The following is a 25,932-nucleotide window of genomic DNA, read 5'->3' as shown; positions in this document are numbered from 1 at the left end:
ACAGTTTTATTATCAGCAGCAGTGTTGGGGAGTAACAGATTACATGTACCGGAGTTACGTAATCAGAGTACAAATCATGAGTAACTGTATTCAGTTAGTTACTGTTTCAGTGAGTGGTAAATAGATTACAGTTACTTTGTTGAAATAAATGGATTACAGGCGGTATTTTCCTGTTTTCACATTTTTGGCTAAACCAGGACTAAACCAGGATTAAACCAGGATCTAAACCAGGAACTAAACCAGGACTAAACCAGGACTAAACCAGGAACTAAACCAGGACTAAACCAGGACTAAACAATATGACACCTAACAGTAGGTGGACATAACTGAAGGCAGCAGTGATCTCATATAAAAATAATTTCTCCATCAATAATATTTTTCAATACGGATAAGCACCTATCTACCTAACCCTAAGACTGGGCTTTTTATTTTATTTTAGCAGACAAAACATCTTATGTTAAAGTATTCTAGACTGTGCTTCTCTACAGCAAACAATTACCTGTTCATGGAAACTTGATAATCTGAAGAGAACAAAAAACAATTTTCAGGATGTGGTTGGTACATTCATGTAGTTTTAAAAAGCAAGACAATATCAAATAATCCAAAGTATTCAGATTACGTTACTCACTTTAAGTACTTTAATGGATTACGTTACAAACTACATTTTGGGGTATGTAATCTGTAATCTGTAGGGAGATACATTTAAAAAATAACTGATTACCAACCACAACAAACAAGTGACGTCCCAGTTTTTTATTTTGAAAATCTGGTCACCCTACTCATAACTAACATGTGAGCCAGTATAGTCACATTTTCTTTCTGTTTTGGTCATTTTTAAGCAGCTTTTCTGTATTTACAGGGATCAGATTGGTCAAAAATAGTGACACCTGGGACATTTTCTTGTATAAACCGGGACAAATCACCGGTTTTGTGGTTTTGGATAAATCTGCTGGGACAGGTGACACAGGCCTCAAAACTGGGACTGTCCCGGGTACATAGTGACATCTGGTAACCCTAGTTTCCATAGTCACTAGAATCTTCCACTTTATGGCATTACAGCGCCTAAAAGCGGGACACGTGGTTTCTGCTTCCGCTAAAAACGCTCCCAGAGAATAAAACACTTTAGGTCACTTAAAATAGCACATATTGTTCCCACATTCATATTACACTGACACCATTTCACACGGTCTACATGTAACGGGGCCTCCGCACTGTTTATGTTTATGTAAAACTTGGCGCAGTCGCAATAGGGGTGCCAAAAATATTTAAATCGATAAATTTCGCAATAAAAGTTTATAAAATTACACCAAAACGAAATTAATCACATTAGGAAACACGTACTGGTTAATTTTGTGGAAAATAAATGAGCAATTACAACATATTTGACGATTTGCGATTTTTTTTTTCGGAGTGGTACGGTCCGAAAGTGACGTAATGTCGGAGGCAGTGCTCAGCTGTTTGTTGTTTTTGAGCTGCTCCTGTTGGCATCGTCCCTCGTCTCTCTGTCTCTCTCTCTTTAAAAGCAGAAATAACCACATTACGACAAAATAACGCCGTGAAACTACAACTTTATCACTTTTACGAAGCGCTTGGTCGCGTTTAAAGTCATCTCCACCGAGCGACAAAAGCGCAGGAAACATGAAATGGATGTTCAAAGAGGATCACTCCTTAGGTAAGACGATGGGGAGGGCGAAATGTACCAAAATACGACATTAAAATTTAACATCAACGCTTGCAAATAGGTTATAGAATCCTTAAAACTGTCTCATAATGTCTAAACGCGGTGCTAGATTGCGTTATTTTTGCATATTGCGATGTAATTCCAACGCCATGGCCTGTCCTTCAGAGCTTTTGTTTGTGCATATCGTATCTCGCTGTATCGAAGGGACATTAAATAATCAAATAATATAACGCGTGCCAGCTCGTGCATGCAAAACCGAGCTTTATCATAACATTTAACGCGGAATTTTCACGCTATTTCGGCTTAATTCGTTGCATTTGTCTCGCTGATCGTCACCGCTCGGGGCTAAAGAAGTGGTCGATATTGGTGTTTGCAGAAAAGCGGGTTTAAGCTTCGACCCTGGGGGATTGCGAACAGTAATTACAATGTTATTAAAGTGGTATTACGCAAAAAAAAACGTGGTCATGTCGGTGTAATTATGCAATGTTTCGATCTGGGTCAAAAAAAATAAAGGCCTAGGCGTCACCATAAAGTTGTTTTGGTGCGGGCCCGGAAGCAGCCTCCACCTAAAATGTGACAAACACAATAACAGCATTTTAATACTAATAAACACACACAGATGGACTATTTCTTATTAAAAAGCTACGTAGCAATGAAGTAAATATAAAAAAAAATGCTAATGTACCTTATCCTTTTTGCTTGAAAGTGGAAACTGCATTTATCAACACAATAGGATAAGATACTACGACTGATACTGCTACTTTTGCTTCTACTACTGTTATGAAATAGTGTTTTTGTAATCCAATAATCACATAACATTGGCTTTTTTAAGATAAGTTAAAGACCAACTTAATAATATAAGACATTTTTACTATATTGTTAAGTTTTATGACATTAATAACTGCATTTGTGTACAAGTAAAACTGTAAAATGGACAATTTCTTAGTTAAAAAGCTACTTAACCATGGACTAAATGTTAAAAAAAGATGTTAATGTTTGGTCTTTGCTGTATTTGCCTCTTGCTACTCTTATGAAATAGTGTTTTTGTAATCCAATAACCATATAACATTGGCTTTTTTAAGATAAGTTAAAGACCGACTTAATAATATGACACATTTTTACTATATTGTTTAGTTTTTTGACATTAATAACTGCATTTCTGTACAAGTAATACTCTAAAATTGACAATTTCTTAGTTAAAAAAGCTACTTAATAATGGACTAAATGTTTGGTCTTTGCTGTATTTTGCTAGAAACTCTCTGTATTTGTCCTATACAATAGAATAAAATAGGCTACTACCACTATTACTGCTACTTTTACTACTTTCGTGTGATGAATTTGTGTTTTTGTAATCCAATCCTGCTGTAACATGGACTATTTTACGATAAATTAAAGATCAACTTAATAATATAAGACATTTTTACTTCATTGTTTAGCTTTATAACATTAATAACTGCATTTTAATACAAATAAACACACAGAGATGGACTATTTCTTAACAAAAAGTTACTTAACAATGGACTAAATGTAAAAAAAAGATGTTAATGTTTGGTCTTTGCTGTATTTGCCCCTTATTACTGTTATGAAATAGTGTTTTTGTAATCCAATAACCATATAACATTGGCTTTTTTAAGATAAGTTAAAGACCAACATAATAATATGACACATTTTTACTATATTGTTTAGTTTTTTGACATTAATAACTGCATTTGTGTACCAATAATACTCTAAAATTGACAATTTCTTAGTAAAAAGCTACTTAACAATGGACTAAATGTTCAAAAAAGAAGCTAATGTTTGGTCTTTGCTGTATTTTGATAGAAACTCTCTGCATTTGTCCATACAATAGAATAAAATAGGCTACTACCACTGTTACTGTTACTGCTACTTTTACTACTTCGTGTTATGAATTTGTGTTTTTGTAATCCAATCCTGCTGTAACATGGACTATTTTACGATAAATTAAAGATCAACTTAATAATATAAGACATTTTTACTTCATTGTTTAGCTTTATAACATTAATAACTACATTTTAATACAAATAAACACACAGAGATGGACTATTTCTTAACAAAAAGTTACTTAACAATGGACTAAATGTAAAAAAAAGATGTTAATGTTTGGTCTTTGCTGTATTTGCCCCTTACTACTCTTATGAAATAGTGTTTTTGTAATCCAATAATCCTGTAACATTGGCTTTTTTAAGATAAGTTAAAGACCAACATAATAATATGACACATTTTTACTATATTGTTTAGTTTTTTGACATTAATAACTGCATTTGTGTACCAATAATACTCTAAAATGGACAATTTCTTAGTTAAAAAGCTACTTAACAATGAACTAAATGTTTGGTCTTTGCTGTATTTTGCTAGAAACTCTCTGTATTTTGTCCATACAATAGAATAAAATGGCTACTACCACTATTACTGCTACTTTTACTACAACTAATATTATGAAATAGTGTTTTTGTAATCCAATAATCCTGTAACATTGGCTTTTTAAGATAAATTAAAGACCAACTTAATAATATGACACATTTTTACTTTATTGTTTAGTTTTATGACGTTAATAATGGGATTTGTGTACCAGTAATACTCTAAATTGACAATTTCTTAGTTAAAAAGCTACTTAACAATGGACTAAATGTTCAAAAAATATGTTAATGTTTTGTCTTTGCTGTATTGTTCTAGAAACTCTCTTTATTTGCCCATACAATAGAATAACTACTGCTACTTTTTGTGTTATGAAATTGTGTTTTTGTAATCCAATACTGCTATAACATGGACTATTTTAAGATAAATTAAAGACCAACTTAAGAATATAAGACATTTTTACCTCATTGTTTAGCTTTATAACGTTAATAACTGCATTTTAATACTAATAAACACACAGAAATGGAGTATTTCTCAGTAAAAAGCTTTAACAATGGACTAAATTGTTCGAAAAAAAGAAGTTAATGTTTGGACTTTGCTGTATTTTGCTAGAATTCTCTTTATTTACCAATACAATAGAATAAAATAGGCTACTACTACTATTACTGCTACTTTTACTCTTACTACTGTCATGAAATTGTCTTTTTGTGATCCAATAATCCTGTAACATTGGCTTTTTAAGATAAATTAAAGACCAACTTAATAATATGACACATTTTTACTTTATTGTTTAGTTTTATGACGTTAATAATGGGATTTGTGTACCAGTAATACTCTAAATTGACAATTTCTTAGTTAAAAAGCTACTTAACAATGGACTAAATAGAATAAATATTAAAAAAAAGAGGAAGATGCTAATGTAACCTATCATTTTTGCTATATTTTGATGGAAAATGGAAACTTTATTTACCAATACAACAGAATAAAATAGGCTACTACCACTGTTACTGCTACTTTTACTATTACTATTGTTATGAAATTGGGTTTTTGTAATCCAATCCTGCTGTAACATGGACTATTTTAAGACAAGATATTATAAGGCATGACTTTATTGTTTATCTTTATAACATCAATAACTGTAATGCTGCACTTTAATACTAATAAACACACAGAAATGGAGTATTTCTCAGTAAAAAGCTTTAACAATGGACTAAATGTTCAAAAAAAAGAAGTTAATGTTTGGACTTTGCTGTATTTTGCTAGAATTCTCTTTATTTACCAATACAATAGAATAAAATAGGCTACTACTACTATTACTGCTACTTTTACCACTACTACTGTCATGAAATTGTCTTTTTGTGATCCAATAATCCCTGTAACATTGGCTTTTTAGAGGTAAATTAAAGACCAACTTAAGAATATAAGACATTTTTACCTCATTGTTTAGCTTTATAACATTAATAACTGCATTTTAATACAAATAAACACACAGAGATGGACTATTTCTTAACAAAAAAAGCTACTTAACTAGTGAATAAATGTTTAAAAAAGATGCTGATATTTGCTTTTGAATATATTTTCCTAGAAACTCTCTGTATTTACACAATAGAACAGGCTACAACTACTACAGCTACTTTTACTATTACTACTGTTATTAAATTGTCTTTTTGTAAATAATGCTGTAACTTGGATTATTTTAAGATAAGTCAAAGACCGGCTAAATAATATAAGAGGTTTGTACTTTATTGTTTCGCTTTATAACATTAATAAAAGCATTTTAATACAAATAAACACACAGAGATTGACAATTTCTTAACAAAAAGTTACTTGGCATTGGACTAAATGTTCATAAAAGATGCTGATGTTTGCTTTAGGTTATATTTTGCTAGAAACTTTCACATACAATAGAACAGGCTACAACTACTACTACTACTACTGCTACTTTTACTATTACTACTGTTATGAAATTGTCTTTTTGTAATCCAATCCTGCTGTAAAATGGACTATTTTAAGATAAATTAAAGACCAACTAAATAATGTAAGATGTTTGTACTTTATTGTTTAGCTTTATAACATTAATAACAGCTTTTTAATACTAATAAACACACAGAGATGGACTATTTCTTCACAAAAAGTTACTTAACAATGGACTAAATGTTCAAAAAATATCCTAATATTTGCTTTAGGTTATATTTTGCTAGAAACTCTCTGCATTTACACATACAATAGAACAGGCTACAACTACTACTGCTACTTTTACTATTACTACTGGTATAAAATTGTCTTTTTGTAATCCAATCCTGCTGTAACATGGACTATTTTAAGATAAATTAAAGACCAGCTAAATAATATAAGATGTTGTTAGTAATTGTTTAGCTTTATAACACTGATAGCAGCATTTGTAAACAAGTAATACTCCAAAATTGATCATTTCTTAGCAAAAAGCTGCTTAGCAATGGATTAAATATTAAAAAAAAGATGGTGATATTTGCTTTTTGCTATATTTTGCTGTAAACTCTGCATTTACACATCCACCATGCTACTTTTACTGTTACTACTGTTACGAAATCATCTTGTATGTAATCCAATCCTGCTATAACATGGACTATTTTAAGATAAATTAAACACTGGCTATATAATATAAGATGTTTTTACTTTACTGTTTAGCTTCATAACTACAATAACTACTGCTACTACTACTGTTTATCGAGGTATTTTTGAGCTGTAAATTCTCTTGTAATTGAATAAATGCAAGTGAGATTAGTTTAATGCCATACTTTGGAACATTTCAGACAAAGCAATGCCAACTCCACGAGGCAAACAAATGACGAGTCTCAAGAAAAGTTACATAATGCCACTTTAGAGCCATAAAAGAAATATAAGACCATTTTATCTGATGAATAACTGAACTTACTATAGAATTATCAACGTAAATATGATCTTTTTAATGTTTTTAGTGATAGTACACAGCAAAAAGTGGAGGGTTAATATTTCAGAGTTGTTTTTAACTGTTTGAAAGTTAAATGGGGGTTTGAGTTGGGGTTATTTTTGATATGGTTAAAGTTAATTCAACTTCCCTTAAGCCGGTCGTACACTGCGCGATTTTTGACCCTTTTTGAGCCGATTTTTCACTCGTGCGACTGTTTTGGGGGATCGGGCCGAGTTTTGGCTTCATCGTGTGTCGTGCTTCGTGTCGTAAACATGGGGTAAAGAAAACCGATTAACACCTCACGACCAGCTCTCGTAGGTCGCAAGAAAATCAAACTTGTTTTAAATCCAGTCGTCTCTCGTGAGGGTTTCGCTCTGTTGAAGTCGTTTCACAAGCCAATTTGCCAGAATCTGTCAGACTGAGCATGTGCGGACACAGAAGAGGAAGCAGGATATGAGGCTGTGGAGGACGATGGCGCCGGCGAGTGTTTTGGACACAGGACATGGAGGCGCAGCTGATCCAGCAACACAGAACACAAGTTTGGTGAAAAACTTGATGCTACTTACCTCCAGTTCCCTCTGAAGAACTGACAACCCGCACTGCCCACGTCTGCCCACGTCTATGCAGACATTTCTTTGACCAGATACGTCGCCTCTTCTTTTTGGACTCATCTTCGCAGAGAATGGCACAAATTACCAAGTCTGTTTTTTGCCTGGATCAGCATTGTGTCTCCGCACGTCTGTGGTTTTCTAATTCCGTGGTTTTCTACTTCTGGAACAACAACTCCGGTCGTTATGTGAACGTACATTGTGCACAGGCAGGTCACATCCGAGCATCGGTTCATACAGTGTAAGAACATGATTCATGAGCTGTGAACCTTTAAACCCTGTGATTTGTTCGTACAGTTTAAGCTGAGTGACACGACCGAAAATATCGCACAGTGTATTAGTGCATTAGTGTTAATTTGGCACGTCCCACCCACCACCTCAAAATCCCGCAAGAGAAGACCAGTTTGAATCAGTTTTGTACATAATTTCATCTTAAATTACCAAAAATAATGTGTAAAATTAAAACATCTCTGTCGTTTAGGTAAATCAAAATAACTCTACAAAGTGTTATCCGTTTACTCTCAAAACATTAATATAACTCTTGATTTTGGGGTTAAACAGGAACTTTGGTCCAGTGTTACTTAATTAACTTTTCCAAAAATGTAAAATTAACTCTAGAACAGATTGGACTCATATAAACTCTGAGAAAATGTTAAAATTCATTCTGTGAGAGTCCATTTTAACACTCCACTTTTACACTTTTTGCTGTTTTCGCCGCGTTATTGGTTGAAAGTAGACTTGCGTTGTAATCGTATTAAAGCAGTGTGCTGTAAATACTTTTAATTAATGATTTAAATAACAACAATTAATCCTCTTTTCACTTTTTCTGGTCTAGACGTGGATTTGAGTTCATGTAGATTTGTCTGTAAACAAGCCGCTCTTTGTCACGCAGTTTAACTCCTTTGTTGACATGGGCGGGGCTCTGCCGGGGTGTGAAGCTCTCAGGCAAAAAAAACAAAACAAAAACAGCCCTCGGAAACACCCGAAACACAAAGCAGCCGCTCGTTTGCTTCAAAGGCACAAGGGAAACTGGATTCAACCATTATTTACAGTTTGAGATTAAAATAGTGGGCGAGGAAATAGGTCAGATTTATATAAAAACACTCCCTGCTCATCTAGGTTAATGTTCTTTTTAAGGTGCATTACGTAACTTTTCTGGAAGAACGTCTCCATGGATATATAACCCAGAATGTTCCGCAGTATAGCATTAAACTTACTTATCATGTACTATTTAAATTCATGTGTTTTTATAGCTCAAAAATAACTTTAGAACGTGCACTTTTACTGTGAGCGGGGTCGCCTCTACACAGATCTGACCAGTAACTTGGCCTGGTTTGTGTTACCTGCTTGTTTCCATGGAGATAGTTTAATGTCACACCGTGGAACATTCTAGGCAGAGCGATAATATCTAAAAAAAATGTTAACTTAGTGCACTTTTAAGTCATTTGTAGTGATGTGAATGATCAAACTTTTCACTGCAAAAAGTGTTAAAATTGAATCTCACAGAATTTGAATTTTAACATTTTCTCAGAGTTTATATGAGTCCAATCTGTTCTAGAGTTAATTTAACAATTTTGGAAATGTAAATTAAGTAACACTGGACCAAAGTTCCTGTTTAATCCCGAAATCAAGAGTTAAATTAACGTTTTTAGAGTAAACGGATAACACTTTGTAGAGTTATCCTGATTTAACTAAACAACACACAGAGTTGTTTTATTTTTACACTTTATTTTAGTTAATTTAAGATGAAATTCTGACCAAAACTGGTTCACACTGGTCTTCTCTCGCAGGAGTTTGAAGTGGTGGGAGGGAGGAGACAAATTAACACCAAGGGAAGTTGAATTAACTTAAACCATATCAACTCTGACAAATAACTCCAACTCCAACACACATTTAACTTTCAAATAGTTAAAATAACACTTTGTTTTGTGTTAAAAACAACTCTGAAATATTTTACCCTGAAATTTTAACCTTCCAATTTTTGCTGTGGTTTTAATAATAATAATAATAATAATAATAATAATAATAATAATAATAATAATAATAATAATAATAATATAATAATAATAATAATAATAATATTATTATTATTATTATTATTATTATTATTATTATTATTATTATTATTATTAAAGTATTATTATTATTCTCAAAAAAGTATTAAAATTTGGTATTTTTATTAAGATTTATTATAATAAATCTTAATAAAAAGACCAAATTTTAATACTTTTTTGAGAGAGAAAAGACGTGAGAGAAGAATAGAGGTAATGACAGAACAGAGAGAGATGGATGGAGAAATGAAAGAGTCGGGGAAAAGAGAGAAAAGAGAAGAAGAGAAAGACAAACAGAAAGACAAAAGAGAGAGAGAGAGAGAAAGGGAGAGTGGTGTGAAAAAGACATAAAAGAGAGATGGAGTAAAGAGAGAAAAGATATAAGAGAGAGAGAGAGTGGGGAGACAGAAAGATGGAAAAGAGCAGAAAAGACAAAAGAGAGAATAGAAAGAGAGAGGGGGAGCAGAAAGGCAGAAAAGACACATAAGAGTAGTGAGAAAAAGAGACAGAGTGGGGGAGACAGAAAGATGGAAAAGGTCAGAAAAGACAAAAGAGAGAGAAGAAAGAGAGGGAGGCAGAAAGACATAAAAAGAGAAGAGAGAAAGAGTGGGGGGAGATCGCAAGACAAAAGAGAGAGGGAGGGGGATAAAGAAGACATAAAAAGAGAGGGAGAGAGAGTGGGTAAAGAGAGAAAAGACATAAAAGAGAGCAGGGGAGAGAGGAAGATGGAAAAGGCATAAAAAAGAGAGAGAGAGAGGAGCAGAAAGAGAAAAGATATAAAAAGAGAGGAGAGGAGGAGAGAAAGAGTGGTGGAGACAAAGATGGAAAAGCTATAAAAAGAAGAAGGGGGGCAAAAAGACAAAAGGGAGAGAGAGAGAGAAAGAGAGAGATGGGAGCAGAAAGACAGAATAGACGTAAAAAGAGAGACAGAGTAGGGGGGAGAGACAGAAAAACAAAAGAGAAAGAGAGAGAGGGGAAAGAAAAAAGACATAAAAGAGATGGGGGGGGGCAAAAGAAAAGACATAAAAAGAAAAGAGATGAAGAGAGACAGAGGGTGGGGAGAGAGAAAGACAAAAGAGAGAGAAAGAGAGAGGGGAGCAGAAAGACAGAGAGAAAGGGAGAGAGTTTCTTCCTCCTTCTCTTTCCTTTTTCTCTTCTCTCCCTCTCTGTCTCTCTCCTCACCTTCTTTCTATCTTCCTCTCTCCTCTCTGCGTCTCTCTTTTCTTTCTCTCTTCTCTTTCTCTTCTCTGCCTGGAGGGAGGATAAAGAAGAAGGCCGTAAAAGAGAGAGCGTGATGGAGGGAAAGAGGCAGAGAGGAAGAGAGAGGGAGGTAAAAGGAAAAAAGGCGAGGCATGAAAGAGGGCAGGAGATGGAGAGACGGTGATGGAGGGATGGAGGGATGGATCGATGTAAAGTGTCCTGGAGCTGAAGCGAACGCGCCGGAGTCGATGCAGCGACGAGACACGAGACACAAAACACACAAAACACACAAAAACACACAATCACTAAAATAATACAAATATTCTACCGTTTTTTAAAAGTTTTATTATAATTCTTGTTCAATTTCGGGTTCGTAAATGTGACGATGTTGTGATATTTTCAGATGGAGGCAGGAGACAGTTTTTGTTTGTTTTTTTCCGTATTGATCGTTCAGCACTTTTCATGAATTATGCAAAAGGTAAACGCACAAATGTCGGACGTGATTATTTCGATTAGAGACTAAACGCACGAGCGCTCGGAGCGAATCGACGACACAAATCTGTATTTAACCGACTTTATCGGAGCTGCTCTTCGTCTGTTTTAAATGTGTTTTTATTCGTTTAGACAAACAGACGATTGATTAAACTGTCAGGTCAAGACATGTCTCCACTCTGTCTCTCTCTCCTTTCTCTCCTCTCTTCTGTCTCCACTCTGTCTCTCTCTCCTTTCTCTCCTCTCTTCTGTCTCCACTCTGTCTCTCTCTCCTTTCTCTCCTCTCTGTCTCTCTCTCCTCTCTTCTGTCTCCTCTCTCTCCTCTCTTCTGTCTCCACTCTGTCTCTCTCTCCTTCTCTCTCCTTTCTCTCCTCTCTTCTGTCTCCACTCTGTCTCTCTCTCTCTCTCTCTCTCTCTCTCTCTCTGTCTCTCTCTCTCCTTTCTCTCCTCTCTTCTGTCTCCTCTCTGTCTCTCTCTCCTTTCTCTCCTCTCTTCTGTCTCCTCTCTGTCTCTCTCTCCTTTCTCTCCTCTCTTCTGTCTCCTCTCTGTCTCTCTCTCCTTTCTCTCCTCTCTCTGTCTCTCTTCTGTCTCTCTCTCCTTTCTCTCCTCTCTTCTGTCTCCACTCTGTCTCTCTCTCCTTTCTCTCCTCTCTTCTGTCTCCACTCTGTCTCTCTCTCCTTTCTCTCCTCTCTTCTGTCTCCACTCTGTCTCTCTCTCCTTTCTCTCCTCTCTTCTGTCTCTCTGTCTCTTCTCTCTTTCTCTCTCTCTCTCTCTGTCTCCACTCTGTCTCTCTCTCCCTTCTCTCTCTCTCTTCTGTCTCTCTCTCCTTTCTCTCCTCTCTTCTGTCTCCACTCTGTCTCTCTCTCCTTTCTCTCCTCTCTTCTGTCTCTCTCTCTCTCTCTCTTCTCTCCTCTCTTCTGTCTCTCTCTCTCTCTCTCTCTTCTGTCTCTCTCCTCTCTTCTGTCTCTCTTTTTCTCTTTTCTCTCTCCTCTCTTTCTCTCCTCTCTTCTGTCTCTCTCTCCTTTCTCTCCCCTCTTCTGTCTCCTCTCTGTCTCTCTCTCCTTTCTCTCCTCTCTTCTGTCTCTCCTGTCTCTCTCTCCTTTCTCTCCTCTCTTCTCTCTCTCTCTCCTCTCTTCTGTCTCTCTCTCTCTCTTTTCTCTCCTCTCTTCTGTCTCTCTCTCCTTTCTCTCCTCTCTTCTGTCTCCACTCTGTCTCTCTCTCCTTTCTCTCCTCTCTTCTGTCTCTCTCTCCTTTCTCTCCTCTCTTCTGTCTCCACTCTGTCTCTCTCTCCTTTCTCTCCTCTCTCTGTCTCTCTCTCCTTTCTCTCCTCTCTTCTGTCTCTCTCTCCTTTCTCTCCTCTCTTCTCCTCTCTCTCTCTTTCTTCCCTCTTCTGTCTCCACTCTGTCTCTCTCTCCTTTCTCTCCTCTCTTCTGTCTCTCTCTGTCTCTCTCTCCTTTCTCTCCTCTCTTCTGTCTCCTCTCTTCTCTCTCTCCTCTCTTCTGTCTCCACTCTGTCTCTCTCTCCTTTCTCTCCTCTCTTCTGTCTCCTCTGTCTCTCTCTCCTTTCTCTCCTCTCTTCTGTCTCCTCTCTGTCTCTCTCTCTTTCCTTAGTCTCTTCTCTTTATCTGTCTCTCTCCTCCTCTTCTTTTTTTCTCCGTCTTCTGTCTCTTCTCTGCCCCTCTTTCTCTTCTTTCTTCCCGTCTCTCTCATTTTCCTCTGCCTCTTCTCTCTCCCTCATTTCTCTCTCTCGTTCTCTCTCCTTTCCCTCTCTTTTCTTTCGCTCTCCCTTGTCCCTCTTTTCTCTCTCTCTCTTTCTCTCTCCTGTCTGCCTTTCTCCTCTCTCTCTCCCCTCTCTCGTTCTCTTCTTCCCTCTCTCTCTCTTTCTTCCGTGTCTTCTCTCCCTCTTTTCTCTCCCTCTCCTCCTCTCTCCTGTCTCCCTTTCTTTCTCTCTCTCTCCCTCTCTCTTTCTCTCTCTCTCCCACCTCTTCCCCCTTCTCTCTCTCTCTTCTTTCGCGCTCTCTCCTCCCTCTTTTCTCTCTTGCCTCTCTCTCTTTTCTTTCTCCCTGTCTGTGTCTTCCTCTTTCTTTCTCTCTCTCCTCCCTCTTTTCTCTCTCTTTCGTCTGTCTCCTGTCTCCCTTTCTTCTTCTCTCTCTTTTTCTCTCTCCTCCCCTCCTTTCTGTAGCTCTCTTTTCTCTGCCTCTTTCTCTCTCTCTTCCCTCTGCCTTTTCTCTTCCTCTATTTCTTTCTCTCTCCCTCTCTCCTTCTCTCTCCTCCCTTCTCTCTTTCATCTGTCACTGTCTTCTCCCTCTTTTCTCTCTCTTTCATGTGACCCCTCTCTCCCTCTTTTTCTCTCTCTCTTTCGCTCCCCCGTCTCCTCTCTGTTGCTCCCTCTTCTCCCTCTTTTCTCTTGCTCTCCTTTCTCTCTCCCTCTCTCCTGTCTCTTCCTCTCTTTCTTTCTGCTCTCTCTTCTCTCTCTCTTCTTTCTCCCTCTAACTTTCTTTTCCCCCTGTCTCCTCTCTGTTTCTCTCTTTTCTCTCCCTCATCTTTCGCTTTCTACTTCTCTTTCCTGTCTCCTCCCTGCCTCCCTCTCTATCTTCTTTCTCTCTCTCTCTCTCTTTCCTCTGTCTCTTCTCTTCCTCACTTTCTCTCTGTGTCTCTCCACCCTTCCTTTCTATGTCCCTCTCTCTCCTCCCCCTTTCTCTCTCCACTCTTTTGCTCTCTCTCTTTTCTGTCTGTTGTTTTCTCTCCGTCTCTCTCTTCTTTCCTTTGTCTCTTCTCTTTCTTTCTCTCTCCTCCCCTCCTTTCTGTCCCCCTTTCTCTTTCCCCTCTGTCTCTCTCTTTTCTCTCTCTTTTTCTCTCTCCCACTTTCTCCCGTCTCCCTCATCATATCTTTCTCTCTCTCTCTCTCCCTCTCTCCTCTCCTTCTCCTCTCTCTCTGTTCCTCTCTTTTCTCTCCCTCATCTCTCTCTTTCTACTTCTCTTTCCTGTCTCTTCCTTGCCTCTTTCTCTGTCTCCTTTCTCCCTCTCTCTCTTTCCTTTGTCTCTTCTCTCTTCTCTCTTCTCTCTCTCTTCCTCTGAGCAGGAGTCTGATGTTAAACTCAGTGTGTTTGTTCTGTTTTGTGTTTGTGTTTGTGCAGAACATCGGTGCATAGAATCGGCCAAGATCCGGAACAAATACCCCGACCGAGTCCCAGTGAGTATCACAACAACATCTGGATTTACCATTAAAACAAACAAAAAACTCACACAAACATCTGGAATTACCATTATGATCAAACTCATCAGGACTTATGTTTTCACTAGAGATGTAACAATAACTGAAATATTGACAAAGTTCTCACAGTAACATCGTGGACCATCACAATATTACGAATTACAAGTCTCTGCTTAAATTAAGAGTTTTGGTGCAGCAACAGCTAAAAAAAGACAGAGAGAACTACATAGACCATGATCCTTTGCTCCATTTCAGTGCAGACGACAAGAAGAAATAACAGTTCTAGCACTTTTGAGTCTTAGTTCTTTGGATTAAGGCTGTTTTCACACCGACAGTATTTGGTGCACCAAACGGTCCATTCAAACCAAAAGTGGTTAGTTTGGTTCGTTTGCGTTGGTGTGAAAGCGTCAATCGGACTCGAACCCGAACCAAATCAAGCGGACCGAGACCTCAAAAAAGAGGTGGTCTCGGTTCGCTTGAATCCACCAAATGACCAACTTTGGTGCGGTTCCTCTGGTGTGAACGCGAACCCGGGTCCAAACCATAGACAGTATGGACAAACGGACTATTCGAAATGCATCATGGGAGGGACACGCGTCTCCTCTGCCTGAAGTGACGCTGTACGACTCCAGCGCAGTAACAGATTGTTGTCCAGACGCAGACGCGATTCATTTTCGAATTATTTTACCAACAATGGCCAATACAGAGAATGTAACACACGAAGATCAGAGCAAGTATCAGTGTGCGAACGTGTGGCTCCAGAGTGAGTCAAAATTGGGGGTGCGTCCCCCTGTTCGGGACCTACACGCACAGAGACGACCCGGTGTTCCCCCGTGATCACACAGCAACCAACATTTGTTATTTTAGGCTTTAATTAACCAAATAATTTCATGGCAATAGGCAATCGCCCATTCAATTGATACAACTTAAAAAAGTCCCTGTTTTTAGCCTAGTAGTGTGAGAAATACAGTTGGACTAGATCCAAACCAGAGTCCTGAACCAGCGGGGGCAGCTCCGGTTCAGGCCGGGCTCAGAGGAGCTGGAGCGGGGAGCCTCGACCTGAGGAAGCACTTTCCCCGGGAAGAACCAAATGCGCGGAGGACGGACGCTCAGAACAACATATAACAAACCAAACTGGACTCACGCTTCTGTCCGGATGCTGCACCACCTCGGAACCAGCCGCGGTTCTTGAGCGCGGAGAACCGGAGCAGCGCCCGGACCTGTAGTCCACAGCACATTCTTGCTTTTCCCGCACGGAAACAGCGCGCAGACGACGGAACGTACCCGCTCGGACTCAGTCCATCAAGCACTGGTCTTTCTCGCCACCGTTTGGAATCAGCACATGGAGGATGAAGCCTCCGGACCATCTGACCAACGAAGCTTGTAACAGACCAAGGACCAGACCCCAGCCCCGTCCTGAGGAGCTGTTGGCTGCTGCTGTTACCCGAACTCTGGGCTGTTGCAGTGAGTTTGTACAAAGTTCTACATGTTGCTGTTGTATGAGTTCATGGTGATAATTTGAGATGAGGACGGCCCGTGGTTTTAACAGGAACATCGGTGTTGATAACTGGAGTATCGCTGTTTTACCGGGGAAACAGAGACACGTGAATCAAACCAGTTTTGGTTCGTTTGCCGGTGTGAACGCGGACACACTGGAGTGTATCTGCTACATAATAACAATTTTATTGCCTGGTGCGAACCAAATAATCGAACTAGCGGTGTGAAAACGACCTAAGTCTTGTCAAGGCATTTTAAGAGGAAAAAGTAGAATATTAACACTTCTGTTAAGCCTCAACAAAATAAATATCACAATAAATATACTGTGAGATGTATATTATGAAAATATCTTATCGAGAGATTTGGATATTGGTACATCTCTATTCGTGAGCTTTGCCACGATATCACAATAAATATCGTATCGTGAGGTTCATACCGTGACGATATCGTATCATGAGACTTGGATATTGTTACACCTGTAGTATTTACTATTAAGTATAATAAAACTCATCATGACTCATGTATTTACTATTATAATAAAACTCATCATGACTCATGTAAAACTCATCATGACTCATGTGTTATATAACTATAATAAAACTCATCTTGACTTATTTATTTATTTTCTATTATGATAAAACTCATTGTGACTTTTGTATGTATTTATAATTACAATAAAACTCATATTGACTTATTTATTTATTTATTATTATAATAAAACTCATCATGACTTTTGTATTTATTTACTATTATGATAAAACTCATCTTGACTCATGTACATTCTGTGTTGTAGCACAGAATGTCGGTCTTCGTCTACATCAGACACGTCAAACTCAGGCCCAGGGGACAAATTTGGCCCGCAATATAATTATATTTGGCCCTCAAGATGATATCATATCTGTGTTAGAGCTGCCCGCCGGCTACAGATAGACTATTACAGAGACATTATTTATTTAAAATGTTGTTATTATTTTATATTTTGCTTGTTCTGGATTTAATGTTTAAGCAAAACTATTATTCAAACATTTATTTTAATAAGAAAAGGTTTAACATTACATATTTTAAAAGAAGAGAAAACATGCAGATGTTGTTGAAATTTTTCAATTAAATATTTAGTTTGACTTAGTCCCAGTTTTTAATTTTGGCCTGTGTGAGTCTGAGTTTGACTCTCCTGCTCTACATTCATCTCGACGCTTTGTTTACTTTTGTGCTGTACGACAAAAGGGACACAGACCGACGCGACGAGTTTGACGTCATGACTACACAGCTCTTGTGTTTATTTGTCAGGTGATACTGAGTTAGATTTTGTTCTTTTTTAAATTCTGATCCCTTTATATTTGTCAGGTTTTCGTGGAGAAGTTTTTGAGCTGTCTTTAATCCTGTTTTCTTGTATATTTGTCAGGTGATCGAGGAGAAGATTCTCTGCTCTTTTTGACTTATTTTCTTTTATATTTCTCAGGTTTCGTGGAGGTTTCAAGCTCGATTTAACCTTATTTTCCTTGTATATTTAACAGGTGATATTGAGTTAGGTTTTGCACCTTTTTAAACTCTCGTTCCTGTATATTTTTCAGGTGTTCGTGAAGATGGTTTTGTGCTCTTTTAACTTGCTTTCTTGTGTATTTCTCAGGTGATCAAGGAGAAGATTTTGGAGCACTTTTTAATCTTGTTTTCTTGCATATTTTTCAGGTTTTCGTGGAGAAGGTTTTGTCCCTTTTAAACTTGTTTCCTTGTGTATTTCTTAGGTTATTGTGAGTTAGATTTTGAGCTTCTTTAACTTGTTTTCTTGTATATTTGTCAGATGATACTGAAGAAGGTTTTGAGCTCATTTTAACCTTATTTCCTTGTATATTTCTCAGGTTTTCGTGGAGGTTTTGAACTCTTTTTAACTTCATTTTCTTGTATATTTCTCAGGTGATAGTGAGTTAGGTTTTGTTCCTTTTTAAACTCTTCGTCCCTGTATATTTGTCAGGTTTCGTGGAGGTTTTTGAGTTCGTTTCAGTCTTATTTCCTCGTGTATTTGTCAGGTGATCGTGGAGAAGGTGTGTGGCTCTCAGATCGTTGACATCGACAAGAGGAAGTACCTGGTCCCGTCTGACATCACTGTGGCTCAGTTCATGTGGATCATCAGGAAGAGGATCCAGCTCCCGTCGGAAAAGGCCATCTTCCTGTTCGTGGACAAGACAGTGCCCCAGTCCAGGTAATACCACCAAAAAACACACACACACACACGATTTTAAAGAAGACCTAGAGTGCTTGTGTGTGCTCTAAAGTTATAATTTATGATGCTTGTGGATTATTTTGTTATAATTTGGACATTTTAAATCACAATATTCATCTAAAACCACTTGAGATCACTGAGAATTTGCCCGATTTTGGCTGCGATTTGCTTCTCGCCGAGTTTGAGGAGGCGTGACCCGACTCTGTGTCTTCGTGTGCGATTTTGAAGCCGCTGCTCCTCGTGTTTGTGTGTCAGAACATAATGTCAAACATTAAAGGTTGTATGGAGGATTTTTGTTTTGTTTTTTTTGTTTCAAGTTGTCAATGATAGCATTATACAGATGCAGTAGCCTTGTAATTATGATGACCAAAAAAAAGAGAATAAAAATTCATCAACTCTGGACGTGGTGGGGCTAAACATTTGCCAATAGATAACGACACTGCCTCGTTATCTGTTAGCTGACAGGCTGTCAATCAATCTCCCTACGTTTCTAGCGTAACTGACTTGCCTGCGCCGCCGGTACGTGGTTTACGTACGACTGTCACGCAGTCCACAGACGCAAGATGCACAGACGCTGTTTACTCCACCAACGCAACAGTTCTTAGAGGCTTTTTTTGACCTATATCTTCCTCACAGTTCGCACAAAGTTTGTTGCAATGGCGACAAGAATCCAGGAGCAGTTCGCCGCAAAAGAAAGTCCGTTTTTGAGGTCGCTGAAAGAAGAAGACAAGAGGAAAAGCAGCGAAGCTAAACTAAGGTGATTCTTGAAGATTCATTCCAGCGATGGCGCGACTGAAGCAGACGAAGGGTCTAAAGACTGACACACTGGTCCACAAATTACTCCTGGACAGGAAACTTCTGCTTATTATGAAAAACGTACTTTATTTCCAAGAGCTAGACAAACGTTTTTCAGGACACGAAAGCGATATCCTATGTCTGAAAACGTCATTTTCAAGACAAAAGAAAGAGTCCACTTGCTGCTGCGTGTTGTAGCTAGTTCATTCGCATGGAATCTCCGCGCAACCTTCTCTGCACCCCTTTCCTGCTCCTCTCCCCGCTGCCCGATCCACTCTTCTCCCTGCTCCTCACTTCTCCGGGCACGGAATCTCTGCGCACCGCTCCCCTCTCTCCTCTCCTCTCTCCTCTCCTCTCTCCCTGCTCCGCTCTTCTCCCTGCTCCTCACTTCTCGTCCGCGAACGAAATGTCCGCACACCCGCTCCCCCCGCTCCTCACTTCTCCGTCTTGCCTAACCAACACTGTAGTTAGTTGTTTACAAGTCATGTGCAGCACCGGCTGTAAACAAACCTGTTTCTGGCGTAAAGAGGAGGTGGGAGAAGGCGTTTCTACGTAGGAGCTGTAGGGGAGGGGGGGGGGTTTCACGCATGCGCAACATTTGAAAACGGACAAACAGTCGCTGGATTTCTCGTTCCTTGGAAAATCCTCTATACAACCTTTAACAACGCTACGATAACAGACGATAAAACAGAACGTCGGGGCAGAGGAGTGACGGACACAGAGACGCAAGTGGGGCTGTCGCAATAACCGCAAAAATGAATCAGAAGTGACCAACGCGAGTCCTGCATGGGTCCATTTTTGGAGACCAGCACCCGCCCGGACCCATTAATGTTCCCCTCCCGTGCCCGAGATAAATCACACACAAATTAAAAGCTTTCTAACCGAAGCATCCGTCAGAATACGAATTGAAAAGTTACGACTTGAAGAATTACAATCGCGAAATGAAATGAAACGGTTTCGCTTTCTTCAGAACGAACACGAACTCACAGACGCGACTCGACTGTCGAAAATATATCATCACTTCACAGGATTTATTTACCGAGCGGAAGAAACACTGATCGAGATGCCGGACTTTTGCGCCGAACCAGGACTGAACCAGGACTGAACCAGGACTAAACCAGGACTAAACCAGGACTGAACCAGGACTAAACCAGGACTAAACCAGGACTAAACCAGGACTAAACCAGGACTGAACCAGGACTAAACCAGGACTAAACCAGGACTGAACCAGGACTAAACCAGGACTGAACCAGGACTAAACCAGGACTGAACCAGGACTAAACCAGGACTAAACCAGGACTAAACCAGGACTAAACCAGGACTGAACCAGGACTAAACCAGGACTAAACCAGGACTGAACCAGGACTAAGGACTAAACCAGGACTAAACCAGGACTAAACCAGGACTGAACCAGGAACCAGGACTAAACCAGGACTAAACCAGGACTGAACCAGGACTCCAGGACTAACCAGGACTAAACCAGGACTAGGACAACCAGGACTAAACCAGGACTGACCCAGGACTAAACCAGGACTAAACCAGGACCTAACCAGGACTTAAACCAGGACTAAACCAGGACTAAACCAGGACTCAGGAAACCAGGACTAAACCAGGACTGAACCAGGACTAAACCAGGACTAAACCCAGGACTGAACCCAGGACTAAACCAGGACTTGATTAAACCAGGACTAAACCAGGACTAAACCAGGACTAAACCAGGATTTAAACCAGGACTAAAAACTAAACCAGGAACTAAACCAGGATTAAACCAGGACTAAACCAGGACCAGGACTAAACCAGGATTAAACCAGGACTAAACCAGGACTAAACCAGGATTGACCCAGGACAAAGTCAGGAAATAGCGAAAATAATGAAGAGCAATTTATGTTTTTTTCTTCTTCATTTCGCACTTTTTGGCTGGTGCGACTTATACTCCAGAGCGATTTATAGTCCAAAAAATACTGTACTCAAATCAGTGTAACATTGTTAATTCAAGTCATTTTCACTATTTGCGGTGGAAAATGACAAGTTTGACAGCGACAATTACAGAACGTTTTTTCAATAGAAAGTGAACTGGAGCCAGAAGCGCGTCCGTGCTCACTTCCTGTTTGGAACATGGCGGCCTGCAGGTTTATATTTACAGTCTGAGGTTAAAACTAAAATTCTGAGATTGAGACGTCTTTACTCGCAGCTTCGGCTCAGCGTTCTCCCCCCGAATGTTTTTCCGTTTTTTTTCCCGTCCGTTTCCAGGCACAGATCGCTCCCGTGTGTTTACGTAACAGATATTTGGTTTAGTTATTGACAGAGCTCCGCCTCCACTCATTCACCAAAAGGACACGAGGTCAAGTAAACACCACGAAATGAGAAATCTGAGTAAACACGACGTCTTCAAACATTTTACAAAATATTTATCTTGGACCGACCTGGAAAAACACACGACAAACGAGTATTCACATGAGAAGAAATGACCTGAGTATTTTTTTGATAGTAGCTGGTCTTTATATCGACGTGTTTTTTAGTGTCAAGTAAATAAATAATTTACCAGAGAACTTTATGTACAATGAGAAACATCGTGGACAGAAATAAATATTATAACAGGTTCAATAATCTTCTGTGGCCTATTAAGTCAATAAGTCCAGATAAATACAGTAGTCCTGGTTTAGTCCTGGTTTAGTCCTGGTTTAGACCTGGTTCAGCTCTGGTTTAGTCCTGGTTTAGTCCTGGTTTAGTCCTGGTTTAGACCTGGTTTAGTCCTCGTTTTTAGTCCTGGTTTAGACCTGGTTTAGTCCTGGTTTAGTCCTGGTTTAGTCCTGGTTTAGACCTGGTTTAGTCCTGGTTTAGTCCTGGTTTAGTCCTGGTTTAGTCCTGGTTTAGACCTGGTTTAGTCCTGGTTTAGTCCTGGTTTAGTCCTGGTTTAGTCCTGGTTTAGACTGGTTTAGTCCTGGTTTAGACCTGGTTTAGTCTGGTTTAGACCTGTCCTGTTTAGTGGTTAGTCCTGGTTTAGTCCTGGTTTAGTCCTGTTTAGTCCTGTTTTAGTCCTGGTTTAGACCTGGTTTAGTCCTGGTTTAGTCCTGGTTTAGTCCTGGTTTTAGTCCTGGTTTAGACCTGGTTTAGTCCTGGTTTAGTCCTGGTTTAGTCCTGTTTAGTCCTGTTTAGTCCTGGTTTAGACCTGGTTTAGTCCTGGTTTAGTCCTGGTTTTTGTTTAGTCCTTTAGTCCTGGTTTAGTCCTGTTTTAGTCCTGTCTGTTTAGTCTGGTTTAACCTGGTTTAATCCTGGTTTAGTCCTGGTTTAGTCCTGCTTTAGTCCTGGTTTAGTCCTGGTTTAATCCTGGTTTAGACCTGGTTTAGTCCTGGTTTAGTCCTGCTTTAGTCCTGGTTTTGACCTAGTTTAGTCCTGGTGTAGTCCTGGTTTAGACCTGGTTTAATTCCTGGTTTAGTCCTGGTTTAGTCAGACATCGACCGGCATCGCAGTCACAGAAGTCACGTAAACGGGAAACGGTCGTTATCCGTTTTTTCCATTCTTCATTTAAACACAAAATTGAAAAACTGAAAAAACGAATCGTTATCCGTTTTTTCATTTTGGTTTTGGAGACAAATAGCGAAGAAAACTGTTGTTTTTTCGTTTTCTTATTTTTGGTTTTATATTGAAAAATGAACGAACGAATGATACACGGATTGTCTTCACTTCCTGCCCTCCACCTGAAATTCGCGCATCATTGTGACTGAAACCCTCCTCTTGTCTCTGTCAGAGTTTCATCTTGTGTCGTGTCATGGCAGTTTAGTTTCGAGTTTTGGATTTTTTTGGATTTGTTATTAAATACTTTAAAGCAGTTTTGCGTTTTGGGTCGTCCTTCTGTTTCCACATGACAGTTTAATAGAGTTTGGTGTTAGAAGCACTTTTTACTTAAGGCCAGTTAATAAGCAGCGATAACGTGTCCTACCACAATTATGCAGACGACACTCAGATCTACGTCTCTCTGGCAGCAGGAGACGATGGACCAGTGGACTCACTTTGTCACTGCGTCCAACAGATCAGTGTGTGGATGCAAAACAACTTTCTCCAGCTAAACTCTGACAAGACTGAAGTCATAGTGTTTGGTCCACAGAAACAAAGGGACAGTGTCAGCATCACCTCCAGTCTCTCTCTCTAAAACCTTCAAATCAGGCAAGAAATCTCGGGGTAATAATGGACTCAGACTTGAACTTTAACAGCCACATCAAATCAATAACATCTGCAGCCTTTTACCATCTAAAAAACATAGCAAAAATCAAAGGTTTACTGTCTAAATCAGACTTGGAGAAACGTATCCATGTGTTTGTCTCCAGTAGGTTTGATACTGTAATGGTCAGGACTGGGTATCGTTAAGAAGTTGTCGATACGATACATACCTTGATACACAGGCCATAATACAATACGCTTTTCGATACAGTGCACTTTTGATTCAATACGATTCAATACAATTACAATTACAATACGATATATTTCAAATCGATTCGATACGGTTCAATGAAAAACAAAGGCTAAATCATGGCTGTGAAACTAAAAGTCCAATAAGTCAACTGAATTAGTGCAAAGTTAATAGGAAAAACACCCATTTTACTCAAAACAGCGAAAATCTCAACACAGTCGTAGCTCTTAAACAAAATAATTTAGTAAAATATACCTAAAATACTCTCAGCAATATCTCGATACAGCGGTCCACGATATCGATACTGTATCATCAAAGTAAGCGATACGATATATCGATATTTCTATATTTTTCCACACCCCTAGTAATGTTCTGCTCACTGGTTTCTCCAAACGAGAGCTGTGAGACAGAACATACATCCAGAACATACAGAACATCCAGAACATCCAGAACATCCAGAACATCCAGAACATCCAGAACACACAACATCCAGAACATACAGAACATACAGAACAGAACATACAGAACATCCAGAACATCCAGAACATCCAGAACATACAGAACATCCAGAACATACAGAACATACAGAACATACAGAACATACAGAACATCCAGAACATCCAGAACATCCAGAACATCCAGAACATCCAGAACATCCAGAACATCCAGAACATCCAGAACATCCACAACATCCAGAACATCCAGAACATCCAGAACATACAGAACATACAGAACATCCAGAACATCCAGAACATCCAGAACATCCAGAACATCCAGAACATCCAGAACATACAGAACATCCAGAACATCCAGAACATCCAGAACATCCAGAACATCCAGAACATCCAGAACATCCAGAACATCCACAACATCCAGAACATCCAGAACATCCAGAACATCCAGAACATCCAGAACGCTGCAGCTCGGGTCCTGACTCGAACTAGGAAGTACGAGCACATAAGTCCTGGTCTCAGGTCTCTGCTCTGGCTCCTGTGGCTCAGACACTTTAAAGCAGCTCTGCTTGTACAAGTGTCTCCATGACCGAGCACCAAAGTCCATCTGTGACATGTTAGTGTCATATGAACATCTCACACTCTGAGGAGCTCAGGGACCAACTCCTGCTGGTGCCCAGAGTCACGACTAAACAAGGGGAGTCAGAGTTTCAGGTTCATGCAGCTAAAACCTGGAACAGTCTGAACATGTGAGACAGACTCTTCTGTGACGCTGTTTAAATCCAGACTCAAAACATTTCTGTTTAACTGTGCAAATAACTGAAAGGTTTTCATTCCGCACTCTTCTCTCCAATTTATGTCTCTCTTTTTTAATTTTAATCTTCATGATTATTTATGTTTTGATTTGTTTTTATTATGATTTTAATGTATTTCTTATTCTGTAAAGCACTTTGAATTACTTTGTGTACGAATTGTGCTGTACAAATAAACTTGCCTTGCCTTACTTCAGCCTAAACCCTTTCGGTCATGATCCATGGGTTTGTAGTTTATGTTTTGTTTTGTTTTGTAGTGCTGCAAAATGACTGAGTAAAAAACTAAAACTGTTTGTCTTCCTCTTGTGCGTCCGCAGTATCACGATGGGGCAGCTCTACGAGAAGGAGAAGGACGAGGACGGATTTTTATACGTGGCGTACAGCGGAGAAAACACTTTTGGATTTTAAACGACGACGACGACGACGACAACAACAAGACGCCATTTTGTTTCTCCTCCCTCTTCCCCTCCACTTCTCCCTCCATCCCTCCCTCCATCCCACAAAGCCCCAACCAAAACCAGGCCTGGATGGTTCCCCCCGAAGGCTTAAGACTGAGCGCGACTGCCCTGTTTGCACCGTTGTAGTTGTCTATAGTCAGTTTGATTGCGTTTGTGAGTTTTTGTGAAAATATATACAGCGTTTTAGAAAGATTTGTTTTTCACAGTTTTGATTTTTCGCTTCAGTTGTGGTTTGAAAACGATATTTAAAGGGTTTTAATTTAAATACTTGAAGGTTGAGGTAGCTGGATGACCTAACCAATAAAAATGAACATTACACTGCCTGTGGAGTTCTGTTTTCTGTCTCGTTTAAGTCTCTCTTTAGGACCTGGTTTAGACCTGGTTTAGTTCTGGTTTAGACCTGGTTTAGACCTGGTTTAGTCCTGGTTTAGTCCTGGTTTACCTGGTTTAGACCTGGTTTAGACCTGGTTTAGTCCTGGTTTAGTCCTGGTTTAGACCTGGTTTAGTCTTGGTTTAGTCCTGGATAAGTATTGTTTTAGAAATCTTTACAACCTCATTTAGACCTGGTTTAGTTCTGGTTTAGTCCTGAGTTAGTATTGCTATTTTGGATATGTTTTAGGTTCTTATTTATACCTATTTTTAGACCTTATTTAGACCTGGTTTAGATCTGGTTTAGACCTGGATTTAGACCTGGTTTAGACCTGGATTAGACCTGGTTTAGACCTGGATTGGACCTGGTTTA

The 25,932-nt window shown here is 39.1% G+C and overlaps 1 protein-coding gene across 1 annotated transcript; it reads left to right on the top strand.

The window, feature by feature from the left end:
- The first annotated feature begins 284 nt into the window (after nt 1-284).
- On the top strand, nt 285-25,513 carry gabarapl2 (GABA(A) receptor-associated protein like 2). Its single transcript, XM_055154668.1, is given in 5 exon segments — nt 285-1,672; nt 14,474-14,529; nt 18,072-18,244; nt 25,050-25,093; nt 25,096-25,513. Coding segments are annotated over 5 exon segments (528 nt in total). The 5' UTR covers nt 285-1,638; the 3' UTR covers nt 25,317-25,513.
- Nucleotides 25,514-25,932: the final 419 nt, after the last annotated feature.

Source organism: Boleophthalmus pectinirostris, unplaced genomic scaffold (genome assembly GCF_026225935.1).
Source record: "Boleophthalmus pectinirostris isolate CB_2022bp ecotype Guang Dong unplaced genomic scaffold, ASM2622593v1 HiC_scaffold_19, whole genome shotgun sequence".
Classification (NCBI taxonomy): domain Eukaryota; kingdom Metazoa; phylum Chordata; class Actinopteri; order Gobiiformes; family Gobiidae; genus Boleophthalmus; species Boleophthalmus pectinirostris.
This window is presented reverse-complemented; position numbering and strand designations above follow the sequence as displayed.